Genomic DNA, 25,063 nt, shown 5'->3' with positions numbered 1-25,063 from the left:
GGCAATTTTTCTTTTTTCTTCTTTTTTTTGGGTGGGTGGGGGTGCTGTAAATAAAACCACAGGCCCCAGAGTCTTCGGAATGGTGACCAAATAAGTGGCATTTGTTGTCTTTGGAGCAGCATACATTTTTGTGTCACACAGTTAAATGCTGATAAAACGCCGTTGGGATTATTCCACCATCAGCTGGTGGTGCAACTTAGGCTGGTGTCACACAAAATATATTTAGTGAGAAGGTTTGGAAATGCAGACGGACCTGATGGCGAGATCTGTGGCAGCACATTAACGTAAAAGGTAGCGATTGTGGATGTTAATTATTTACTGCAGATAAACAGACCCTTTGCTCAGTTTTATGGGTCCACAGATCAGTCCACAGATCATAGGATCTACGTTTGCAGCCATGACTACTGCAGGAAAGGTAAGTAATATATGTTGGAATGTTTGATGTTTTTTTTAACTCAAATATCACACTTGATAACCTTATCATACGATAAGTTAAATGCTTCATTACAGTGTTTGCTTGAAATCCAAATCTGATATTATATAGCTTTTGCATACAGGTGTTGCTATCCTACTACCACATAAATGTAAAAATTCTGCCCTTATTGCGTTCATGCAATTATCCCTCATGTTTCCCATGTTAAATTACTGGAGTCGTTTTACATTATGACATTTCATTTTCAATCATTCCTGTCTGTTTCATCGACTTATCTTGGCCCTATCTTATCTTAATCATAATTGAGAGTAAATAAACTGATAGATAAAAAATATTTACTCAGTTACAAAAGGATTCACAGTACTTATCAAGACCAAACAAAAAAGTCCAATATTTAATCAAACATAAAACAAATTCTCCTGTTTCATAGACTAACTTGTCTACTGTTGAATACGCTTCTGGAAATGGTGTAAGAATGGGTCAATCTAAAAATCGTGTCATGTATGTCTGAACTGTGGTAATAAACCAAAAATTAAAACTCCTTCCTAAACTAAAACTTTCACTTCCATAGCCACATGTATTAGGATGAATTCGCGGACGATTACGTCACCCACGTGACATGGAATTAACTTTACTATAATATTCTGGAAAGTTATAATTATGGATTAATTCCGATCGCCTGTGGACTGATCATCCTGAAATTCAGATCAATCGTCCATGATTCACCCCAAATGTCACTACACTGCACGAACAAGTTATTTACCGATCCCCTGTAAAACCTAATTTTGCCGTAAATAACTTGGGCTCATAAAAGAAGCCAGGATGCTTATCTTGGTTTCGGGAGATAGGGTGGGGGGTCGGTATACAGCACCCTATATTGCCTTTAGGGGGGAACAGGGAGGTGTTGCGCAAAGACACCTGGCGCCAGGACGCCCATTGAAGTATGTTATCGCAAGCAGAATCACTCGGACAAAAGGGGGAATTGGAACACCATATATTGCCTGGGGGGAAGGAGTGAGCCTGGCCAGCTTACCCCCTGCCCACACGCAACTCTAAATTTAGTATAAAGGAAGGGGGAGAACCCAGTACTGACCGGAGTTCAGCCGTGGGATAGAGCGCGCATCGCCCGGCACTTTCTCGGAACTCACGTGTTGGTCTCCTGCCAGGACTGAAAGGGCTCCCCAGTCCATGTGTGAAGGTGGGTGATGATAGCACGTCCGAGTGTAAATAGCTTTGCAACTGCTTCTGCTTTCTATTGATTGTTGCGAGTAAATTATCGCCGCTTGTGATATTTCGTAACTTTCTATGTTTCCTTGCTTCTTTTATGTATAATTGCTTCTTTTCTATATATATATTCAAACCTTTGCACCTAATGTTATTAGCTATAAGATATATATTATTTGATATCCGTTGTAGTACGAGTTATTTTGCATTGCCTTCAATATGATAGCTCAGTATTGGTGTTAATGTGAGATCATTTTGTATTACTTATTAAAGTGTATTTGAGTGAACCTAAGCGTGCCTGTTTGTTCCTTCGAGAGCCCTATATCCCTCTCTCATCCATTTTAAGACATTTTGGCGTAGTCGGCAGGATCTGAGGGGAAAAAGATATAGGACTAAGGAACAAACATGTTTAGAAGAAAGATAGCAGCGCCCGAGCCTGAAGTGCTCCCTGAGTGGGATGAGACGCAGTTTGCTGCGTTAGCCCAGGAGATAAGGAAGGGTGGAGGGCCTGTTGATTCCTGGACTGCTGCGTTGAGAAAAGCCGAGCCTGAGCAAGTATTGTCTTGCCTTAGAAAGGTTCCGGTTGTAAAGGATCCTGTGCGTGCTCTACAGAGACGCCTATGGATCGTGTTGGCTGCATACAGAATGCAGTATGAGCGCGCAGACCAGATTGAAAGGGAGAAAGAGGGACAAATGAGAGAATTGACTGAGGCATTAGGTCGGATGACCCTGGCACAGGGTCAGGTGGATATTTTACATCAACGCCTGCACCAAGTAACGGGGGTTGCAGAGCGGGCTGCGATGCAAGTAGCAAAAGCCAATGCCAGGAAAAAACGGACACCATGTCCGCGAAAAATTAGAGCATTTGTTGCTACTGCAACAGCAGCTAATTGGGATCCCGAGCGATGGGATGGCAATATCTGGGACTCAGATGATGAGGATATTGATATTTACAACCCAGATAAAGTCGCGGGTCCTGATCGGGGATCTCTTATGGATCCCCCTCCGTTAACAACTTCTGCACTCCCTATTTCACGGAGAAGGGAAGTGCAAGATCCTTCTGGCCGGAGACCACGGCAGTCTGAGCTACTTGTGGAGGATTTCACACAGAAGGAGATTAGCGATATACGGGAGCGGATGAAGCAGCGACCAGGAGAGCCATTAGATAAATGGTTGGTCAGGCTGTATGATCAGGGTGCGGCACAGATATCCATAGATCATATGGATTGTCACCATTTTTGTGATCTAAGCACCGATGCTGTAGTGCGGTCCCAATGTCGGGAGCACAGGCAGCCACCAATAGATGGGAGAAGCAGTGACACTACTCTCCTAGCCCTTATGGGAACCGGGGTGAATCAGCGATACCCCGATGAAAGCAGCTGGCCGGAAAAATCGGGCCAGTGGCAAACATTGTCAGAAGCGATCGCTAGAATGCGAGAGTTGACTATGAGGGCGGGTGTGTATACCGGGCATGTTGATGCACTGGACGATTTGTCCTTAACAATACTGACCCGGAATGCTCTCATAAAAACAGCACCCGCTCAGTACAAGGCAGCAGTGATGTCATTGTTGTTGAATATGGTAGGGGAAAGAATAGGAGATGTGGCGTTCAGATTGAGAGAATTGGGAGATCTAGGAGAGTGGGATAAGTCTAACCATGATGGTGATTACACCTGGGACCCAGGAGTGGGATGGACTATTTAAATTCGGAGGTACGATGACAGCGCGACCGGTATTGGTGGGGAAGGTGAAGATGCAACCTTTCCCCATACCTCTCGCAAACAAAGTAGTGAGATTGAAGCAGCACCGGATTGGAGGAGTGTAAGAAGCATGGGTTTTAAAAAGGAAATAGTATGTAAATGACAAGGGCTATGAGTAAGTGGCGGATGTTGTAGAGAAAGGGGAAGAGATTGTGATATTGACGGTGTTGGTGGAGTCCCCTATATCGTGGGGGGTGAAGAATAGAAACAGCATGTGTGTTGTACGGATGGGGCGGCTAAGTATGTCGATGGTAAGCGAAAGTGGAAAGCTGCGGCATGTAATCTATGTACGCAGCAGATGTTGGAAATGACAGGTGAAGGTAAAAGCAGCCAATGGGCTGATTTGTGAGTAATGGTTTTGGAAGCAGGAAGGGATGAGTGATTGCTATGTTTATACTGATTCCTGGTGAGTAGTGAATGGTATGGCTGTTCGGATGCCTGCGTGGAAAAATCTGAATTAGAGAATTAGGACCAAGGAGGTTTGGGGTAAGAAATTATAGGAGCGAATCTGAAAAAACAAGTAAAAAGAATAAAAACACAGGTATGTGGGTTCAGCAACAACAAGACAACCCACCGAAACCTGCAGAAGTGATAGCTGTGGGACAAAACAACACTGTGGTCGTTATGGAGCCAAGCGCCGAAGGTGGCGACATGTCCCAGCTAATGAATGTTATCTAGGAGAAAACTAATGTGCATGTGAGTTCTTTCCTTATGTGTGAAGGATGACGCAATGGCTCTGGTGATGGGCGTGGCCGACGCTGCTGACGACCTTCGGCTATGCTGCAGTCCCAGGGACCGAGTGGGAGCAGACTTCTACTTTCAGGATCGGATGGAAAGACAGCGCGACGGAGCGGCAGCAAGACATCTTCACCTGACCAGCAAACCGATCATGCTTCGTCGTTGAACTGACTCCTGTGAACCGGAACGAGATGTACGTCTGTAGAGGATGCCACAATGGGAAAGAACATTCCCATCCTTGCGTCTGCCGGAGTGCCCCTCAAGTGGGTGTAGGAGTGTGACCTAACTCAGTGGAGGAATCGGACTGAATGCACTATGACTATGTAAAACACCAGAATTCAACTAAATAATGTGTATTAAGTGTTAATCACATTTAATTCTAATGGAAAATATTCTGGAATATTGATTCCAGTATGAGATTACATCTGAAGCCTGAAAAAACTCAGTGTAACGAGACTTTGTGTAAAGGCCAATGGTAAATGTATAGTGTAACTACTCCCCAAACTTTATGTAGGTTCCATGTGCTGCCTGTAATAGCTGGACGGGCATATAGGACTTTAAAAGGAAGGGAGAATGACTAGATACCTATACTAACAAAACGTATAATATACGAGATAGAGGATATGTATGCACTACGAATACGTTATGCTATTGGCTGTGCGGAACACCTGTTTATGTATTTATACCCGCAGGTTATATGATCACATTTCTGCACGGGTTATACATTGGTGAATCATGGCCGAGGGACCGAATGTATTAGGATGAATTCGCGGACGATTACGTCACCCACGTGACATGGAATTAACTTTACTATAATATTCTGGAAAGTTATAATTATGGATTAATTCCGATCGCCTGTGGACTGATCATCCTGAAATTCAGATCAATCGTCCATGATTCACCCCAAATGTCACTACACTGCACGAACAAGTTATTTACCGATCCCCTGTAAAACCTAATTTTGCCGTAAATAACTTGGGCTCATAAAAGAAGCCAGGATGCTTATCTTGGTTTCGGGAGATAGGGTGGGGGGTCGGTATACAGCACCCTATATTGCCTTTAGGGGGGAACAGGGAGGTGTTGCGCAAAGACACCTGGCGCCAGGACGCCCATTGAAGTATGTTATCGCAAGCAGAATCACTCGGACAAAAGGGGGAATTGGAACACCATATATTGCCTGGGGGGAAGGAGTGAGCCTGGCCAGCTTACCCCCTGCCCACACGCAACTCTAAATTTAGTATAAAGGAAGGGGGAGAACCCAGTACTGACCGGAGTTCAGCCGTGGGATAGAGCGCGCATCGCCCGGCACTTTCTCGGAACTCACGTGTTGGTCTCCTGCCAGGACTGAAAGGGCTCCCCAGTCCATGTGTGAAGGTGGGTGATGATAGCACGTCCGAGTGTAAATAGCTTTGCAACTGCTTCTGCTTTCTATTGATTGTTGCGAGTAAATTATCGCCGCTTGTGATATTTCGTAACTTTCTATGTTTCCTTGCTTCTTTTATGTATAATTGCTTCTTTTCTATATATATATTCAAACCTTTGCACCTAATGTTATTAGCTATAAGATATATATTATTTGATATCCGTTGTAGTACGAGTTATTTTGCATTGCCTTCAATATGATAGCTCAGTATTGGTGTTAATGTGAGATCATTTTGTATTACTTATTAAAGTGTATTTGAGTGAACCTAAGCGTGCCTGTTTGTTCCTTCGAGAGCCCTATATCCCTCTCTCATCCATTTTAAGACACCACAGGTGTATAAAACCAAGCACCTAGGAATGCAGGCTGCTTCTACAAACATTTGCAAAAGAATGGGTCACTCTCAAGAGCTCAGTGAATTCAAGCGTGATGTGGTGATAGGATGCCACCTGTGCAACAAGTCCACTTGTGAAATTCACTCGCTACTAAATATTCCATGGTTAACTGTTAATGGAAGCAATTGGGAACATCAGCAACTCAGCTACGAAGTGGTCGGCCACGTAATATCAGAGAGGGGACAACGCATGCTGAGGCTGAGGGCGAGTGTGCAGAAGTCGCCAACTGTCTGCAGAGTCAATAGCTACAGACCTCCAAACTTCATGTGGCTTTCAGATTAGCTCCAGAAGTGTGTCGAGATCTTCAGGGAATGGGTTTCCATGGCCGAGCAGCTGCATCCAAGCCTTACATCACGGATGCAGTGGTGTAAAGCACGCCACCTCTGGACTCTAGAGCAGTGGAGATGTGTTCTCTGGAGTGATGAATCACATTTCTCTGTCTGGCAATTTGATGTGAGAGTCTGAGTTTGGCGGTTGCCAGGAGAACGGTACTTGCCTGACTGCATTGTGCCAAGTGTAAAGTTTGGTGGAGGGGGGTTATGCTGTGGGGTTGTTTTTCAGGGCTTGGGTTTGGCCCCTTAGTTCCAGTGAAAGGCCCCTCCTTCCTGTTCCAATATGACTGCGCACCAGTGCACAAAGCAAGGTCCATAAGGACATGGATGAGCGAGTCTGGTTTGGTGGAACTTGACTGGCCTGCACAGAGCCCTGACCTCAACCCGACAGCACACCTTTGGGATGAATTAGAGTGGAGACTGAGTCAGGTCTTCTCGTCCAACATCAGTGCCTGACCTCACAAATGCTCTCCTGGAAGAATGGTCAAAAATACCCATAAACACACTCATAAACCTTGTGGACAGCCTTCCCAGAAGAGTTGAAGCTGTTATAGCTGCAAAGGGTGGACCAACTCCATATTAAAGCCTATGTATTAAGAATGGGATGTAATTAAAGTTTATGTGTCTGCAAAGGCAGGTGTCCCAATACTTTTGGCAATATAGTATATATCGTAGTTATTGATAGTGGGTGAGTTTCCGGAAGCCTTCTTAATGCTACGTCGTTCATTAAGTTCTATGTTAAAAGACAGATCTTACGAACGACGTAGCATTAAGAAGGCGTCGGGAAACTCACTCAGTGATAGTGATTGTAACTAGTTTACAGTGATCTTGTTTCCGGAATGGTTGTGAGGATGATCACCATGCGCTTACCCATAATGAAGGGCACCCCATTCCGCAGGTAATCAGGTGCAAGGCGGCCGTAGCCTGGGGCCTCAGCCAGCCTCTGGTCATGGAGGAGATCGAAGTGGCCCCCCCCAAAGAAAGGGAGGTCCGCATCAAGGTGAGAGTTAGACACAAAACGCTGATTGGCCGTCACTCACAGTATGAGCCGAAGCCCCCAGATCTTAGGGGGGGGGGCGATGTTTCCAGCCCTGAAGCAAGCAGGAAAGGTGATGGTATAATGGCATTATGGCCATAGATTTCAGCAGCTGACTCATATAGGCACCTGCATGGACCTGCACCCCATATCTATTTGGTTTTATTGTCGGTTTATTTGACAGGGACAATGCATGCTGATAACATTCTGTAAATATGCATTGTTTCATTGTAATTTGTTACAATGACAATAAAGACATTCTATTCTATTCTATTAAGCCAAGAACCTAGTCTCCATGTATAGTCCCTGGGTTCTTTGTCAAGAGAAGAGCACATATAAAGATGTAAACAATCTCAGTAAAGTTAAATACACAACCAAACCAGACAATAAAAGCAAACATTTTCCTATGTTCAGTGCAACTTAAAGCCAAATATATATTTATTATAAAAGCAGATAAAACAAGAGCAGTTTTGAGTGTCGTTCTTGCATCCCCTACCTCTGGGCCAGATCGTGGCGACCGCGGTGTGTCACACGGACCTGTACTTCCTGCGTGAGAAGTCGAGCAGTGAGGGCTTCCCAGCAGTGCTGGGCCACGAGGGCGCGGGGATTGTGGAAAGCGTGGGCCCCGGAGTGAGCAGACTCAAAGCAGGTCAGCCGCAGTGCGCACACCACTGCTTATTTAGCTGCTGGCTAAAAAGGATACATCCAGTGTGCGAAATACCCGTCAATATTCTGGCGGGTCCCCATCTCCCTATTGTTGCGCAATACCGATCTTGAGACCCCCTTAAAATTTCGCTTTTGAGGCTTTCAGAGGGTCTCATGGGTTAATCGGGGGTGTCGCCCCCCGGACCCCCCATATTTCGCACACTGGATACATCCTTTAGCAACCTCTACTATGTTAAGTGTCAGAATCACCTCAATGTAAGGCTTCTGGCACAATGCATAACCTCACTGTACCATAACTGCCTCCATTGCCATATTGTATTGTAACAAGGCTAAGAACATAAAGCAAGACTGATATCTATTCCGTCATACAGGGGACAGGGTAATTCCCCTGTTTGTTTCCCAGTGCGGGGAGTGTCGCTTCTGCTTGCACCCGGAGACCAACCACTGCAACATGAACTGGTAAGCAGGGGGCCATCAGCAACAAACTGGGAGTATATGCTATGTTATTGTACGGGGAAAACATCATAAGGGAATTAAAAGGCTATAAAGTTGTTCACTGAGACTTATAAGTAGCACCAAACAATGTATTATTAATATTCTTTGGTATTTTTCTTTTTCTTTTACTTTTTCTTAGGTCAAGCCAGAGGTAAGACATTGTTACCTGACTTTAATCGTAAAAAAAGATGAACTTTGAAAAAAAAAATTGTCCCGAACTGCTGTCAGGATCATAAGTGAGATATGGCATCCTTAAGCAATCATTGTAAATCACTTTAAGGGCTTCAAATCACTATAATGTAAATACAGTGCCTTTCTTCCAGCAGTTGGGGTTATACTGCCACCAAGTGATTGAAAGCATGCAGTGCACCCTGTACCTTTGTATCTGTAATAGCAGCATTACATTACTTTCAGCAATTTAACGTCTAGGTCATGTGACTAAGGAGAATATGGCGGAAGGTTTTGTGGCCATCTTGATGCACCTGTTCTTATAGATGTTCCTTTGATTTCAGGCCTGGAAAGAGGTATGATGTGGGATCAGACACCACGTCACGGATGAAGTGCAAGGGACAGACCCTCCTTCAGTTCATGGGCACCAGTACCTTCTCGGAGTACACTGTGGTCAATGAGACTGCAGTGGCCAAAATCCCTGACTCTGCCCCGCTGGACAAGATGTGCTTGCTGGGCTGTGGTGTCTCCACAGGTTACGGTGCCGCCATCAACACCGCCAAGGTGACTCCGATTCTACGCTACCGGTCAAAAGCTTTTGCCCACCACAGGTTTTTACCACTTTTACATTTATTTCATAAACTGCAGATTTTTCGTTCTTGTTAAGCATTGGAGTTGAGTGAACATCTACAAATAAAAATTGAAGTCAAATAAAACAAGTTTCCTTTATAACATGGAAAGAGTATGTAATAGTGTATGTCTGACGTCCTGTTAACTGGTTGTGTGGTGATGGCATAGTCAAATTGGAAAGTTAACTAGTTAATTGTTGCCCCCTCATGAAACCAGACTTTGATGAATCAAAGATATGACATTTTCTTGCTAATAAAGGTACTCAAAATTGATTTGTTAGCAAAGAATATTGAGTATATTTGTAGTAACTGTTAAATGAGTAACATGCAAATGTAGAAACGCTCAGTGTGTGCAAAAACTTTTGACTGGTAGTGAATTATCATTAGTAGTATCAATAGTATCATGGTTGTTTCATGGCTTGTGTCATCGTTCCATGAGTTGGATGTATCCATGACGACGCACGTGTCTCACGCAGGTCAAACCCGGCTCCAGCTGTGCCGTGTTCGGACTCGGCGCCGTGGGTCTGGCTGCGGTGATGGGCTGCAAGGCCGCCGGTGCCACCAGGATCATCGCAGTCGACATCAACGAGGTCAAATTCGAGAAGGCGAAGCTGTTTGGAGCCACCGAGTTCATCAACCCCAGGGACCACAGCAAACCCATCCAACAGGTGCTGGCTGGGATGACCGACGGAGGCGTGGACTTCTCCCTGGAGTGCACCGGGAATGTGGATGTCATGGTGGGTGGAGAACTCCGCTGCTGGCACCTTTGTCTGGTTTATTGGTCTTCATCTCTGTTTTCTTTCTCTGATGCCAGAGAAGTGCGCTTGAGTCTTGCGTGAAGGGCTGGGGGGTCAGCGTGGTGGTGGGCTACACGGACACCCACGACGTGTGCACACGGCCCCTTCAGCTGCTCAGTGGGCGCACATGGAAGGGTTCGCTGTTCGGAGGTAAGCGCACGAATACCTATACTCTGCTCCTCAGTAATGCTCTGATTACATGTAATCTCCCAACCAGCGTATTACCACAAATATGCAATAAATCACTTTAATAAACAAACAAACAAATAAATAAATATACTTACTGCCCTAGGTTGGTGCTCCGGCCCGGACTATTCTCTAGCTTATGTCCAAAGTTTCCAGGATAGATTCCAGTCCCCTGTCACCCTGCATAGGAGTATAAAAGATGAATGAATGAATGAATGAATATATACAATATATTTAAATCTAATTAAGTTCAATGCTCTGGTTTCATATGTTACAATACCATGTGTGTTCAGAATTCACATATTGATAATCATATTATCAATAAATGAGATGAACCGACAGGGGGTGCTTTGCATTTAACAGGCTATAAGAGTGTGGAGAGTGTCCCAAAGCTAGCCGATGACTACATGGCCAACAAGCTCAAGCTGGATGAGTTTGTGAGCCACACTCTACCCCTGGACAGTATTAACGAGGCCTTTGATCTTTTGGTTCAAGGGAAAAGGTACTCTGCCTCCCTGTGCTTTCTGCTTTTGTGTTTACAGCCCCATGCCCACGTAGCAAGCAAATGTTTGATGTCAGCTTTGTAATCTTTCATATGACACTGTATTTCCTGCCCACCCTCTTTTCCAGCATCCGAACAGTGCTAAAGCTGTCTACAGGACATTGAGAAGTGACGCGACCTGCCTCGTGTTTGAAGATTCATGACTTCTGGTTCACTGAAGAAAAATCATTCTTACCGCTCATAATAATATTCACTGCTGCTCGTGATTCATGTCTCTATCCTCAATTGCCCTTCGCTCGGGTTACCAATTGCACACCTGCAGCTTTTGCAATTTTCAACATGTCTGTGTTGTACTATCGAAACCCTTCATCAGTAAAGGTACCTTTACCTTAGCAAAACGTCAATGTCAAAATCATTGTTCAGCCACGTTCTTTGTGTCCCGTTACAACCGCAGATGGTCAGTGACACACACGTAACATTACACATTACTATTCAAAGGTCTGAACAGACATACTTGAAATCATACTTTTCTGTTCATGAAACTTGATACACCTCTCTATAAAAAGGACTGGATGTGACTGTCATGGAAACAAGTCCATAATCCATGTTCAGTTTTCGTAAAGACTTCATTATCTGTTTCGTATAATGTAATATTTTATAGACTGTTTTCGTTTTCATTTATTTAGAGAAAAAAAATAAACGATGTTAAAGATAATGGGGAAAAAAAAGTTACCAGCAACATTTGACTGGTTCTATACGTTGTACAGTATATAAGTGATTACTGCCCAAGTTATAACACAACGCAATAAATGCTCGTTAAGGTACTGAGTAAAAGTCAATAATGACAAAATTTTCCTAAATCTTTCTAATGATTAACTGCATATGAAGCTGTCAAATGCGACGTAGCGCTGAGCTGGTTTCCCCAAACATAAACACACAATATTTAAGAAGCGAAAAAGACAGAAAATCAGGGCACTACACACCCACTGCGATTCTGACCAATAAAGTAACTGAAATTTGACACAGTAGCACCGCCCAATGTATTTTATCCTACTCTGATTGGCCGCACGCTACAAACTATAACACGAGGTGACACCTCTGCGTGATGATTGGCTGAAAATTACTTGTGATTGGATGACAGCTGCTTATTCATATTCCTGGGTCGTACACGCTCGCTGTTCCGCAGTGGGATACGAATATGGACACAGCAGGGAAAGTAAGCATGATCATTGTTTTAAATATTACTTCATGCCGTTAACGCGTACGCCGCCCTAACGATAATATGCATATTATACACATTATAGTATATTATCTGTTCTGTGAGTTTCATGTTCAGCATTGCTGTATATTTAGTTTTTCTTTCCTTCTTAATGGACGTTGACCTGAAAGTTGGACTTCAAATTTTATACAAAGAAACGTGAGTCTGGGTGTTGGTGTGCTTGGCTTGCAATGGCGCTATGTAATTGTTAACTTAACTTCATCCTCACTTTTACAAAAATAATCGGTTTCAGAGAGGTGGCAAACCTTTTACTCAAATCTTAGGGTTTAATTAATCATTTTCTCGGAGATACGTGTCGCATTTAGCGGAACTGCACAGACGTTTTTCCCCCAGGAACCGCACGCTTTTCATTAATGGCTGCAAGTTGCAGTTTTGCATGGATGCAGTTATTCCCGAAATTATTTTGCGTTTTTTTTGCTGTTGCTTTTCAGAAAGTAGGACGCTGTACCGTTAACACGCGGGTATTAACGTCGAGGCAGCTGAGTTTGTGAAACATCAACCTCCGAGGTTTAGTCTCCTGATCACGCCGACATATTAACCATACGAAGTTCACCGCTTACAAGACTCCAAAAGTCCTCTGTGAAGTTAGAGCATCTGTGCAGGTTGCATCAATGGGCAAGATCTCAGATTTCCTCGGATTTGTTTGATTTTTGTGGTGAATGCCACTCTGACAAGGTAGCTCGAATTACCTGCCAGCCCCCCGTCTGAAGTGAAATTGGGTGGCAAGTCTCCCCTATGCTCCCCATCGGCTCGACTGACCCAGGTTCCAGATGTCACTGAACGACAACAAATTGCAATCCTGTGTATTGACAAACAGGTGATCAAGTGCCGGGCTGCTGTGGCCTGGGAGGCAGGGAAGCCTTTGTCCATCGAGGACGTGGAGGTGGCCCCACCTAAGGCCCACGAAGTCCGCATCAAGGTAACGGCAACCCTCCAGGAGATCACCGACTTCCACGTTTTGTCAATGAACACGGAGCCAGTGCACGAAGGAGCTTGCGATCCGGTGGTGGCCCGTATCAAACTGAAGGCGTGCTTCTTGGCTGGTGAAGCAGCAATGTGGGTTAATTATGTGGCAGTGGGAGGCAGCAGAGTGAATATCCTGCAGTGTTTCCCCGTCCTGGTTTTACTTGCTTGTGGTAATTTTACTTACACAAAAATGTTTTGTGGGCAGAACGAAAAATGATTCATTCATTCATGTTCAGACAGATAACCAATCAGATTGTAGAGGAGGTGGGACCAAGACATCTGATTGGTTGGTCCCGCCTCCTCAAGTTGATTTCACCAATCAGTTTTCATTCTGCCCTCAGAACATTTTTGCGTAAGTACAACTCCCATGAGCGTTTTGCTTTCTGTCAGGATTTAATAGAGCAGCTGTGGGGTTCCTTCATGTCCCGTTCCACAGCTGCAAAACTGCTGCTGCAATTTCATACACTCCTTTTCCCCCTCTGTGTTAACATGTAGCATATTGAAAGTAACAGATATAGCCCCATGCACCACATATCATAGTTAGCAAAATATGTAACCGAAGAGTGTGTTCTGCGCAGTTTTTTTGTGTCTATTTACTTGTGCATTAAATTGTTGAACTACCTTCTTCAGCTCCTTTTTCTACAGTAACATGGACAGTGTTTGTGAAGAAACTTTAAAATGAAGACTGAAATTAGGCATGTTGTTCACAGAGGTTTATATAGGACCAGCGCTACAGAGGTACTGTCCCCAGCTAATCGCTGACTGGCCCCAGGTCTGTCCGCTCCTCTGTCTCTCACTGATTCAAAACATATTAGCTAATAAGGTTTGCACCTCTGTACAAATTCCGATGTCTTTTGCGCTCCCTACGTTAAAAATCCTGGATTTACTCGTGGTCCTGCATAATTTTGGGTATCTACATGCTTTTAGTTTGAGTATCAGCCTTCTGGACATTACCATGCTTTGGACACTGCCCCCTACTGGGCAGATTCTGGATAGGTGTAGCATTTATAGGATGGGAGGTTCTCGGGTGGGTGGGTGTTCGGAGCTGGGCATGAATGCCGGCCCTTTGCCGTAATCTCTGCAGCTGTTTGCGACGGGCGTGTGCCACACGGACGCCTACACTCTGAGCGGCGCCGACCCAGAGGGGCTCTTCCCGGTCATCCTGGGCCATGAAGGTGCCGGGACCGTGGAGAGCGTCGGAGAGGGGGTCACCAAGTTTAAGCCAGGTGAGGCGGTGATGGGGGGGGGGGGGTTGCCAGAGTGAGCTTTTTTCGGTTGTTAAAATATCTCTAGATGTTGCTGTTGTATGTGTCCAAAAAAGCTCTGTGACTTTTTAGAATAGAATATTGAAAAATAAAGCGATCGTAACAGATGCTACCCTTGATCTTGGCCAAAATGTTACAGTGCAACAAGTTAAGTGATGGTCAAGGCTACAAACTTGACAAAAAGTAGCTAAATTTAAAACTAAATATGAGTTGTTTCCAGTGAGTTAACTGGTGTTAAATAGATAGTTAACAGTGTTGTTAAGTGGATATTTTTCTCTCTTCAGGGGACGTGGTCATACCGCTGTATGTGCCACAGTGTGGAGAATGCAAGTTCTGTAAAAACCCCAAGACCAACCTCTGCCAGAAGATTAGGTAACCAGTCAGAATTCAGATGGTTCCCTAGCTACAGTAGAGACTATTATATAATATAACTGCGGGTGTCTGCTTGACCCTTGACCTTTTCATTCTCTAGGGTGACCCAGGGTCAGGGTCTGATGCCCGACAAGACGTCCAGGTTCACCTGCAAAGGCAAGCAGCTCTTCCACTTCATGGGCACCAGCACCTTCTCCGAGTACACGGTGGTGGCAGACATCTCCATGGCCAAGGTGGACGAGAAGGCCCCCATGGACAGGGTCTGCCTGCTGGGCTGTGGCATCTCCACGGGTTACGGCGCTGCCCTCAACACCGCCAAGGTGAGACGGGAAGGGGGTCTCAGAGTACCGCGATTGTTTTATACACATCCTGACATGTTTCTAATATTATTCAATCTAGTCCACAGATCGATCTTTTTATTCTCTGGCCTGCAGAGAATTAAAAAAATTATGTAATCTCATTCCGCTAATTAGTGTCAGCAAACTCTGTATTTTTCATCACCAGCAGCAGTGCTGATTTGTATATAATTTTTATCTCTCTCGTTTATCTTTCCACAAAAAAATGGCCAGTTAGAGCTGATGCTCTCTTAGCTAGTGGCCCCAGATTAAGTGTGAGTCCCTTTAACACTTGGTCACTAGAAGCTTCTCTCCATGGACCTTGGTAATTTATGCCAAAGTGTATCAGCCCAAAGGCTTCTTGCTACATATTTTTTCATGTGGCATCAACATTTCTTAAGTTCTGGTGCTGATTAATAGTGTAATAGTGTTGGTGTAATCCTTGTCCTTTGTGCTGTGGTGTCATGGCGCCTCTTCACCTTTAGGTGGAGCCAGGCTCCACTTGTGCCGTGTTCGGCCTAGGCGCCGTGGGTCTGGCCGTCGTCATGGGGTGCAAGTCGGCCGGGGCGGCCCGCATCATCGGCATTGACATCAACACGGATAAGTTCGAGAAGGCCAAAGAATTCGGAGTCACGGACTGTGTGAACCCCAAGGACCACAAGAAGCCCATCCAGGAGGTTCTTGTGGAGATGACCGACGGAGGGGTGGACTATTCCTTTGAGTGCATTGGCAATGTTGGGATTATGGTGAGCTATAATGCACTTTTCCTACTGATCATCAGGAAATCAATGTAGGTTGTGCATTTTTTTCTCATGTATTTCTTGTGAAAATTCTTTAAAATGTTCACCTATTTACAAAAGGAGACTTTAACAATGCATCAGCAAATTGTGGCTTGATCTCACTCTTACCAGAGTAGCAGATATATTAAACTTGGACTGTGCTTTTTCTGGCTTAAATATTAAGCCTGAGTTTAAATTCTGGTTTGTTCATTTGCTGTTTTCTTTGTCTAGAGAGCTGCTTTGGAAGCCTGTCACAAAGGCTGGGGTACCAGTGTCATCATCGGGGTGGCCGGTGCGGGACAGGAGATATCAACACGCCCCTTCCAGCTGGTCACGGGGCGTACTTGGAAGGGAACAGCGTTTGGAGGTGAGCTTCTGCGTACGCGCGTGTATTATGGGATGTTCCGTTGACGTTGGCTGTAGTTGGATGTCGTGCTACTGACACTAGGTCTTTGGCTGGTTTTGTTGACTAGATTATTACTTTTTCTGTAGGATGGAAGAGTGTGGAAAGTGTTCCAAAGCTGGTGGACGATTATATGGCCAAGAAGCTGAAGGTGGATGAGTTTGTGACCCACACGTTGCCCTTTGATCAGATAAATGAGGGCTTTGACCTCATGCATGCTGGTAAGAGGTAAGATCTCCAGTGTTACATTTGAAGCTGTATAACACGTGAAATTGTGCTCACAGTCAACGAAGGAAGTAGTTTGAGTCTTTGGTTTAGGATTTGATGAAAAGGCTGGATGTTTTTGGCACGTTACATTGAAATGGTAAAGTAGTTATGAATGCAAGGCTTTGTTTGTCTTGCAGCATTCGGACTGTTCTGAAGTTCTGAAGCCCCTGTCGGTTCCCCCGCTGCCTGAAGACCTAGCTGTTCTCGGCTCCATGCACTTCCCACAGCTTAAAGACCTGATCTTGTTGGTAATCAGCAGTTGCATTAACGCTGAAAGCGTGTCTCCGCGTACTAGGATAATTAAAACCGTTTGAAATTAGAGCCTGCTTCATTTTTTCCCCCACTGTATGGCTTAATTAAGAGTATAAGAGAGGGTTGTCAGGTAACCGATTATACATTTCTTTAAATTAAGAACCAAGTCCATGTTGTGAAAAGATCATTTCTACGGACTGTAATTCTGGATAGAGAACATGTTCTAACTGGCTAATTCAACACAAGTGCCCAAGAAACGTATTTCCCACAGAGAAATTTAACTGTCTTAAACTAAAGAATTACAAAATATTTTTACTTTGCCAAAGTTATGTTCACCCAGTTGTGAGATGAACCGAAAAACAAGAGGCGTTATGATCTACTGCACTGTCCCAGGTGGACAAATCGCATTTTAATGACAATCCAATCGAGTGAATGGGCTCAGCCAATCACAGTGAAGCAAGTGGAAGTGGACCTTCCACAATCTCTCACTTACACATAAACATGTGACCATAGCACTGACAACCACCGATCCGCACTGGGATCACTTGAAAGTTAAGCATAAAAAAAGTACAGCACTCCCACATTACAAAGCACCATACACTGCAGCATTGTTACAATGTGGTGGTGTAAGCCATCTTTTCCCCCTGAACGTCACATAAAAGTAGTTCTGGGGACTGTAAGACATTTGTTTCAGCATTATGGATCTGGCAACATTAGGACAAGGGCACACAGTAATCCGATTGGTTGGGTGTAGATCACATGATACGGGACAGGAAAAAAAAAAACAGTACTGACAATCAAAGGAAACGTGCAAGGTGAAACAGTGAGGCACCCTTCCGAGGAGATACTAGAAGCCTGGTTCCAAGACAAGATCTTTGGGTTGAACACTGTTAGAAACCAGCCGGAGGTACACACAGGGTGCCAAGTCTGATTTTTCAGCATTTCGAATAAAATCTGCAACAAAAAAACAAGATGATGGCACAACTACATCTAAAAAACACTGCAGGTATCCATGTACAGTGCTATTTCATTAAAACTACTTCATGTGTACTTTCATTACCATCAGTCAACAGCCAAGCAGCTTAAACTGGTCTCGGCTGAATGAGCTACGATGCGTTTCAGCACCTCTACGAAGGGGGTGGGGGGGGGGGGACAGGAGAGGATCTGCACTTTGACAGTGAATTTGTCTGAACTATACATGAGACAGCCCTGACTGTGCTGCAGCTCCAGCTGATACTCGTATAACACAGGCAGGGGAGGGAAATGTCAGTATGTATCCACAGAGTACATGACACCCACGACTGGCACCCCCTAGTGGCAGGGAGGCCACCAGAATGACCCTTTATCGTATATTTCACAAGCTCCAGCATTTTAAGAGTGCGCCTTCTGCAGCTTGTTTCAATTAACCCAATTCCAGATGTTTCCATGGGGTAAAAACAAGCCAGGAAAAAAAATGTCATGGGAAAATGAGGGATGATCAAGGGGTTGATGATTAGACAAACTTGGCTCCCTCACTACTGTGTGTGTGGTTGTGAGGGGGGGGGGACAGCTTCGCTCTATATCTGGCTCATGAAATGGGGCCGCCCATTGTCGTCAAGCCTTCGCGTCAGGATGTCGCAGCCCGTCTCCGTCACCAGCAGGGTGTGCTCGAACTGTGCAGAGCGCCGGCCGTCCCGCGTCACGGCCGTCCAGCTATCAGGCCACGTCTCGTCCTGCCAGCCGCCTGCGGGGCACAGAGAGGGGGGGCGAGGTTGGAGGCCATTGGAGATGAACATCAACGGACAGCAACACACGCAGAACCACACAAATCCCAGACAAACTTTTTGCTCTTTAGTCTATTGAGCAAAATCTAATAAAATCAAGTATTTGGAATAAAACAAGAACAAAAACCAACAGGTTATGAGCTAGACTACTGGAGTTCTTTAATGAAACATCGCCACAGAGCTATAAAATCTTTTCACCTGACAACCTGGTCCTGAACTACACAAGTCACCCAGCATGTAACTGCATTGCACCAACAACAGAGGGCGCCCTTCCTTACCTTCACATATCATCGGCTCGATGGTAAAAACATGGCCTGGCTTCATCACCCCCACTGCTTTGTTTTCTGTAGATAGGACAGAAGAGGATAGTCTGGTTAACAACAACAAGGAGGAGGAGAGGTGGCCACTAGGGCGGCGCCACTCACTGGCATAGTGTGGCACGTTGGGGGCTGTGTGGAAAAGCTTGTGGATGCCGTGGCCACAGTAGCTCCGCACCACGGAGAAGCCGTTGGCCTGGGCGTGCTTCTGAATGATGTTACCCAGCTCCCTGTAACGGACACCTGGTTTCACTGCAGGAGGAAATGGAGAAAGGGGTCAGAGGTCGCTGCCATGGCGATGATGGGGTTACATCACAGACATTAATTATGACGTAAAAAGGAATCCCATACACCTGGCTGGAGTTAGCCTGGTACCACAGCCAAATGTCTTTAAAAGCTCAGTACATTCAGAGAGTGCTGTCATTTTTACTTTGCTGACAAAGGCACTTAATTCTCTCCTAGCAGTGGAAGCCATCATCTTTGTGGCTATGGCAACACATGATACAACACAGCAGCCTCTATACCTCCAGACGCTTAGGAAGCACGGTGTAAGATTAGCAGAATTTATAGCGACCAAACTGCTCCCAGGTAACTTAAGTGTGTTAGTAAACTCCTACCCTTACCCGAGTCGATGGCTTGCATAAGGCATTCGAAAGTGGTCTGAACTAGCTTCCTGGCCCCCTCGTCAACTTCCCCGATGTAGAAAGTTTCGTTGAGGTCACCGTGGTAACCGTTGCGGTAAACGGTGATGTCCACTGAATGGGAAACAGGACAGTAGATGCTTCTCTTAGTAACGGAGAGTGCGACCAATATACGTGTGTGTCACAAAAGTTGCTTCATCTCGAGGGAGGGAAAAAGAACGAAACATCCCATAATATTTCCCCAATGGGCAAAATGTGGAGGAAAGAAAAGTATAAGGCTTTGTTGAACAGTGCTAAAGCAAAGCATTTTGGGAAATTATGGTTTCTGTCATCAGCACAGGGTTCGATTTCTGACCGTTGAGGATGTCTCCCTCTTGGAGGGGCCTCCTGTCCGGGATCCCATGGCAGATGACCTCATTGACAGACGTGCAGCAAGACTTGGGGAAATTGTAGTAATTCAGAGGGGAAGGGTAGCAATTCCGGGCAGTGCAAGCCTGCAGGGGGAATGGGAGGGAGGTTACTGGTTATTGGCGTCTTTGGTGGAATGGGGGGGTTCAGCAGAGTGTCGGATATCCCACCAGATGCACAGCATGGTCAATCTCCTCTGTCGTCATGCCTGGCTTGACCATCAGGGCGGCGACATCGAGCACTTCTCGGGCCAGCTGCAGGTATCAATAACGATGGTGACCACACGCAGCCAACCATCGACGGGCAACAGTTGCACCCAATGGCAGCAAAATAATCACATCACAACCATAGTCATATTCACGTTCAACTATTTAAATTATGATCTCTAATCTAAAAAATACAATGCAACAGCCAAAATATAACTCCATCAAAGCCGTCAGCCCTTTCATGTTCTGCAGATGGATGGCCAGCCAGACCCCATCTGCCCCATGACAGAACCCAAAGAACCCAAGTCCCATTTTAAGCTGGTATTATTGCCCAGAGATGATCCAATTCAGGGATACTCTATTCAGGTCATAGTTGTAATATGCATTGTTACACATGGTTACATAATGTCTGATCCAGGTACATGTGACCTGTGCTGAACCAGTCACGGTGCATTTACTCCACTAGATGGTAGATGAGGGTCCAGATGACAGGAATTTTGAAAGAGATTGAGATTTTTATAAAAATGACAAGGTGGGGAGACAGACATACTTTACACACGATTCTCATCCCTTCAATGTCTTCAGGAGACAGAATCCGTATCTGAGAGGTCCCCTTCAAAGTCTGCTCCAGTTCAGACATTCCTGGAATGACACCAAAATGAAGACAGAAAGCATTTTTGCTTCACTTTTTCCAGAGTCAGATCTGATCCAAAACCCAAACATTGTCATGAGGTAAACTGGTGTATAGGTCAGTCATTTTCACAATCTTCTGAAACTGCAGACACCGCTGCCAATAAAAATACTGAAAAAAAAATGTTCCTCACCACACAGCATCACTTCCAAACAAACAAACATGGCAACAAAAAAAAAAAAAAACACCCATCTAATCCCAGACGTGTGGGCTGAGAGATAAGAAAAGTGGAAAACTGACATAATGACTAGAGCAGAATCCTCATGTATGCAGAGCTTAGCCTGGGGGATGTAGCAAGCTTTCTTGGAGCTCTGCAGGTGTCAAGGTGTACACAGTAGCCTGAAATAATTAAGGCCCGCTATGCTAATAGTTATTTATATGGCTGCTAATGCATTAGATGCTAATGCAACTTAGCAAAGGAACAAACACTAAACAATGACTTCCATGGTGAAAATAGAAAGCTTTAAAAGCTTCCTGGAGACCACAGCTGCTCCGGCACTTTTGGACCTCGATAACAGCACACTGTGCCGTAAAGCATGCTTAGACACATGGTCGACTTTCTAGACGAGATTGACTGATGTTTCTTCAAAGCCATACTCATCCTGCAATACTCTTCCGGTGCTGAAGGAGGCAGCACCACATAAGCTTAGCTTGAATTGGCAGCCATATCAAGCTAAGAACACGCAGCAGTTACCTAGTGGGTGATCAGCATAATCCGGCCTCTGGATATTCTCTGGAACAGGCCTCATTGGGGTCTGAGAGAGAAAGAAAGACAGGGATAGAGGGAGGGATACGAGCAGGAAGAGAGACCAACCTCAGCAAAAGCCATCAGTCAAAGAGTGAACTTCACTCCAGAGCATGTCAGTGAAATAACCAGCATCCCACACTACAGTTCTATTCCCACAACAGTCACGTCACAGTCCTTCTTGGGGAAGGCCTACCAAGGGGTAGTGCGGCCGCAGCTTTCCGGTGTAACGGTAGCCTGGCCAGGGGTCCGTATCAATATCGTTCTCAACTTTCTTCTTGGCATCTTCTTTGGTCTTGTCTTCCTCTGCGATCAAAAACAGAAGAAAAAGACACCAGTTAGAAGACCAGCCAGGATTATGTCATACCAGCCAGTGACGAAGACACTCAACACAACAAGCGTTTCGCAGTTAAATTAGATTGGACAAAAAGTAAACAAGCTGATTATTCACAAAAAACACATACTTGCTTTTTTGTGCAGCAGCTTGTGGGTGGCCCAACTTCCCTTGAAGCACTCCTAGAAGAGGAACACAAAAATATATATTTTTTAAACCACAATAACTGGTTTATTCTGAGAGACGAAACAGCTAACATGTGACCTGCATGGACCATACATGCTATGTACGGAGCGCTATCTCATGTTCATAGATGGTAAGGCCGATAGATCCATTTTTTGCACCCCTACAAAAAAATAGTAGCATTTAATTTAAAAGCAGTGCTTCACTAGCTATTGCAAAGTTCACTAGCAGTGACAGTGAGACTCTTGCTAATCTTGGATTTAAGCGGAATTGCAGCTCTTCTCTCAGGGTCTCCATGAAATGCACCGCAGGCTACATAATTGGACCGTCGGCATAAACACAAAGTGATAACGGCGGCAGTTCGCATGAAGAGCCAGTCGCGTAGCAGCAAGGCCTGCTTCCGACTCCAATCTGCTCCTTAGGCCCAAGATCGGTGCACTCCTGCACTGCCATTTTCGAAAGCGTCCCCGAGACCCCAGGAGCAGCCTGCTCAGCCATGACTATTATCCAGCCACACACAGCTGGATCAGCCAGCTGAGCACTTCCCTTAAGGGTACAACAGCAAGACCCTTCCAGGCATCTGAATCGGCTTTCAGGGATTACGTCTGTTTTTAACATCTATTTCACGCATACTCAAATATTTCAACCGAAGCCACTGAAATACCTAACCCTGCTAAATGGTACAATGGCAAAACCTCCTGGAAGATTTAAAAGCAGCATTTCAGTTATCAAACACAGATTATTCATGTCTAATAAAAGCTTATGGACAGACATGTAAAGCAAGAGCCCAGGCTATACATTTGTCAGTAAGATCTACTAGTGTCAAATGGGCAGTGCAAGGAGTAAAAATAGCATGGGCTGTGGGTGACAGTCGTGATTCTAGGATTTTTGAAGGGGGCCAACCTTATCATTAGCCAATGATATGTTTTGAAACAGTGAGTGACTGGGGAGGGGGCATTCTGTGAGCCAATCAGCTTTCAGCGGGGGACCAGTGCCCCTGTATACGCCCCTACTGGGTGACACTACCAGCGTGAGGTCAGCACATAGAGCTGTGGCGAGCAGACTAGGCCTGTGAAGGGTTTCCACGAGGGAGGTTTAAACAGTGCCCCTCGTAGACGGCACTTTAAGAGAAACTAGGGGTCCACAGAGCAGCCGCGATCATTAGATTTTGATGGGCAAGTGCAGAGTTAAGGCCATCCTCATCTGCAGGTCGCCCAACGAAAGCACCAGAATGAGCAAAAAAAAACTATGAATAGTAGCTTGAAACCATTCTGGACCAAGAATAGATGCAGGAAAATGAGCGTCATTACTCTACATCAGTAAACTTCTAATACGCCACAACAACTGTTAGCGGAATTGAAACATTTTACTGAAAACATGGCTTATATCGATGACCTGGAACTTCTGTTTCCAGTCTGATTTGTTACTTAATGAGGAGAGACTGTTAAGATCTTTAATAGAAGCTTACCATTTTTACGGTGGCTGAGTGCATTCATGTGTGTGCCAAGTGAAGGATTGGCATCCCATCTAATTTGCGTTCCACACCAGCCTTGTGTGTAGTTTTGCTTAGGATAGGCTCCAGGCCCCACCCCCCACACACCAGTACTGGATAAGTGGTTGTAAGGAAGATGAATGGAAAATTCTGAAGCTTAGCACCTTAGCCTGTATGAGATATTGTGCATCCTCTAATCATCATCTAGCACTACAATGTAAACATCCTTCAATTCATTAGCCACCTTTTGTATTTTTATGGCCCAATAAAGACTCCATCTGCAAATATTTGACATGATATTTAATCAACACTAAACAACACGGTGCATCTAGCAGGACAAATAAGCGGATTTTAAATCGGTGAACTGATTTCTGATGGACCGGTTACCGAAATCGTCTTATGGTGCCCAAGTTAGGGGGCATGCGTGGACGGGTGATACACGCGGACGGTGATCGCCTGAGCCACACGTATGACGGCACGCGTGCGAGAGTGGAAACGTGTAGGGGCGCGTTGAGACGTGTAGAATCACACGGAGCCGCGAGGAATCGTGCAGAATCACGTGGAGACGTGTAGAGGCAAGTGGAAACGTGTAGGGGAGCACGAGACCGTGTGGACACGTGTGAAAGGTGCAGAAAAGTTCGGAGTTAGCCAGCTAGCTCGCAAAATAGAAAACGTGTCAGGAGGCCTATCATTAACTTTCTCTGAGGAACACCGCCACAACGAGGTGGGGTGACAACACTACAAAACTGGAGAAAAGTGAATGAAAAACGAGAAGAATTTCATTGTATAAGGCCAACTTTTGTCTCGAAGCACTACAGAGTCGATATAAAATGTCTGATCTCTCTCAGCGCCGTGAACCGGGACACAGGAGTTCCCAGGGAAAACGCGTGTGCGGGGAAGCCGTAGCGCCCGATCGCGTGTGATCCGTGCAAGACGGCGTCGTGGGTACCTGGGAGCAGAAGTACGAGCCCTGGATACCCAGCTTGATGCACGTCGGACACTGCAGCTTGGCCTCGCTGCCGCAGCCTTGCGTCTCACACTCTCTGGTCTCCACCGCCGCCATGCTGACACCCCGGCACGGCGAGGAAAGGGGGAGGGACTGGCGGTGCGCACTGGGGAGGGACTGACCGAGAGCTGCTCGGCCAGCTAAACGCCGCCCGCCCCGCTCAGTGCTGCCTATTCATCGCATCCACCGCCCCCCCCCCCCCGCGCCTGTTGGGAACATGAGCCCAATACAGTCACTCCAAATGATATAAGGACACCCACCAGGGATGTCAGGGTTTGCGGGAGAGGGCCGGCAAATAGGGCCGATTTCAACACAACTGAACAGTCTAACGGTGCAGATGCAACTTCGATCACTTTTGTTTTCTCGCTCACCCTTGTTGCCTTGTATAAATTGAAATTGTGTGAAATATATTTATTGGCAAAACCAACCAAATAGTTTATCTACATAATTTGCAAAGACCCCTTCAAGTAATCTTCCCATTTCTTCGAAGGAACAATGTTATTCGATGTTTTTATTATGCATTATAATACATATATGGTTTGTATGGCTTTATTTAAAAGTAGTCATATATTTTCGTC

General features: G+C 45.4%; 3 protein-coding genes and 1 long non-coding RNA gene across 4 annotated transcripts; 3 read left to right on the top strand and 1 right to left on the bottom strand.

Annotated features, from left to right (window-relative positions):
- Positions 1-81: 81 nt before the first annotated feature.
- LOC111849379 (alcohol dehydrogenase 1-like) lies at positions 82-11,765 on the top strand. Its single transcript, XM_023822197.2, has 10 exons — positions 82-415; positions 7,201-7,302; positions 7,846-7,987; positions 8,376-8,463; positions 8,639-8,650; positions 9,012-9,231; positions 9,773-10,033; positions 10,111-10,243; positions 10,643-10,781; positions 10,910-11,765. The coding sequence occupies exons 1-10, from the start codon at positions 350-352 to the stop codon at positions 10,944-10,946; spliced, it is 1,200 nt and encodes a 399-aa protein (XP_023677965.2). The 5' UTR covers positions 82-349; the 3' UTR covers positions 10,947-11,765.
- Positions 1,059-5,842, top strand: LOC140577674 (uncharacterized). Its single transcript, XR_011981824.1, has 2 exons — positions 1,059-1,631; positions 4,139-5,842. It is a non-coding gene; the product is annotated as an uncharacterized lncRNA (long non-coding RNA).
- A 116-nt stretch (positions 11,766-11,881) lies between the features above and the next one.
- Positions 11,882-16,622, top strand: adh5 (alcohol dehydrogenase 5). Its single transcript, XM_023822199.2, has 9 exons — positions 11,882-11,997; positions 12,878-12,979; positions 14,111-14,252; positions 14,576-14,663; positions 14,764-14,983; positions 15,484-15,744; positions 16,009-16,144; positions 16,270-16,408; positions 16,585-16,622. The coding sequence occupies exons 1-9, from the start codon at positions 11,980-11,982 to the stop codon at positions 16,607-16,609; spliced, it is 1,131 nt and encodes a 376-aa protein (XP_023677967.1). The 5' UTR covers positions 11,882-11,979; the 3' UTR covers positions 16,610-16,622.
- A 452-nt stretch (positions 16,623-17,074) lies between these two features.
- On the bottom strand, positions 17,075-24,639 carry metap1 (methionyl aminopeptidase 1). Its single transcript, XM_023822198.2, has 11 exons — positions 24,429-24,639; positions 21,935-21,986; positions 21,667-21,776; positions 21,420-21,480; positions 20,585-20,676; positions 19,999-20,082; positions 19,776-19,914; positions 19,403-19,534; positions 18,888-19,031; positions 18,741-18,806; positions 17,075-18,422 (listed from the first exon to the last, which is right to left on the bottom strand). The coding sequence occupies exons 1-11, from the start codon at positions 24,540-24,542 to the stop codon at positions 18,256-18,258; spliced, it is 1,161 nt and encodes a 386-aa protein (XP_023677966.1). The 5' UTR covers positions 24,543-24,639; the 3' UTR covers positions 17,075-18,255.
- Positions 24,640-25,063: the final 424 nt, after the last annotated feature.

Source organism: Paramormyrops kingsleyae, chromosome 12, assembly GCF_048594095.1.
Source record: "Paramormyrops kingsleyae isolate MSU_618 chromosome 12, PKINGS_0.4, whole genome shotgun sequence".
NCBI lineage: Eukaryota > Metazoa > Chordata > Actinopteri > Osteoglossiformes > Mormyridae > Paramormyrops > Paramormyrops kingsleyae.
Note: the sequence above shows the minus strand (reverse complement) of the source record. Positions and strands in the feature narration are given on the sequence as shown.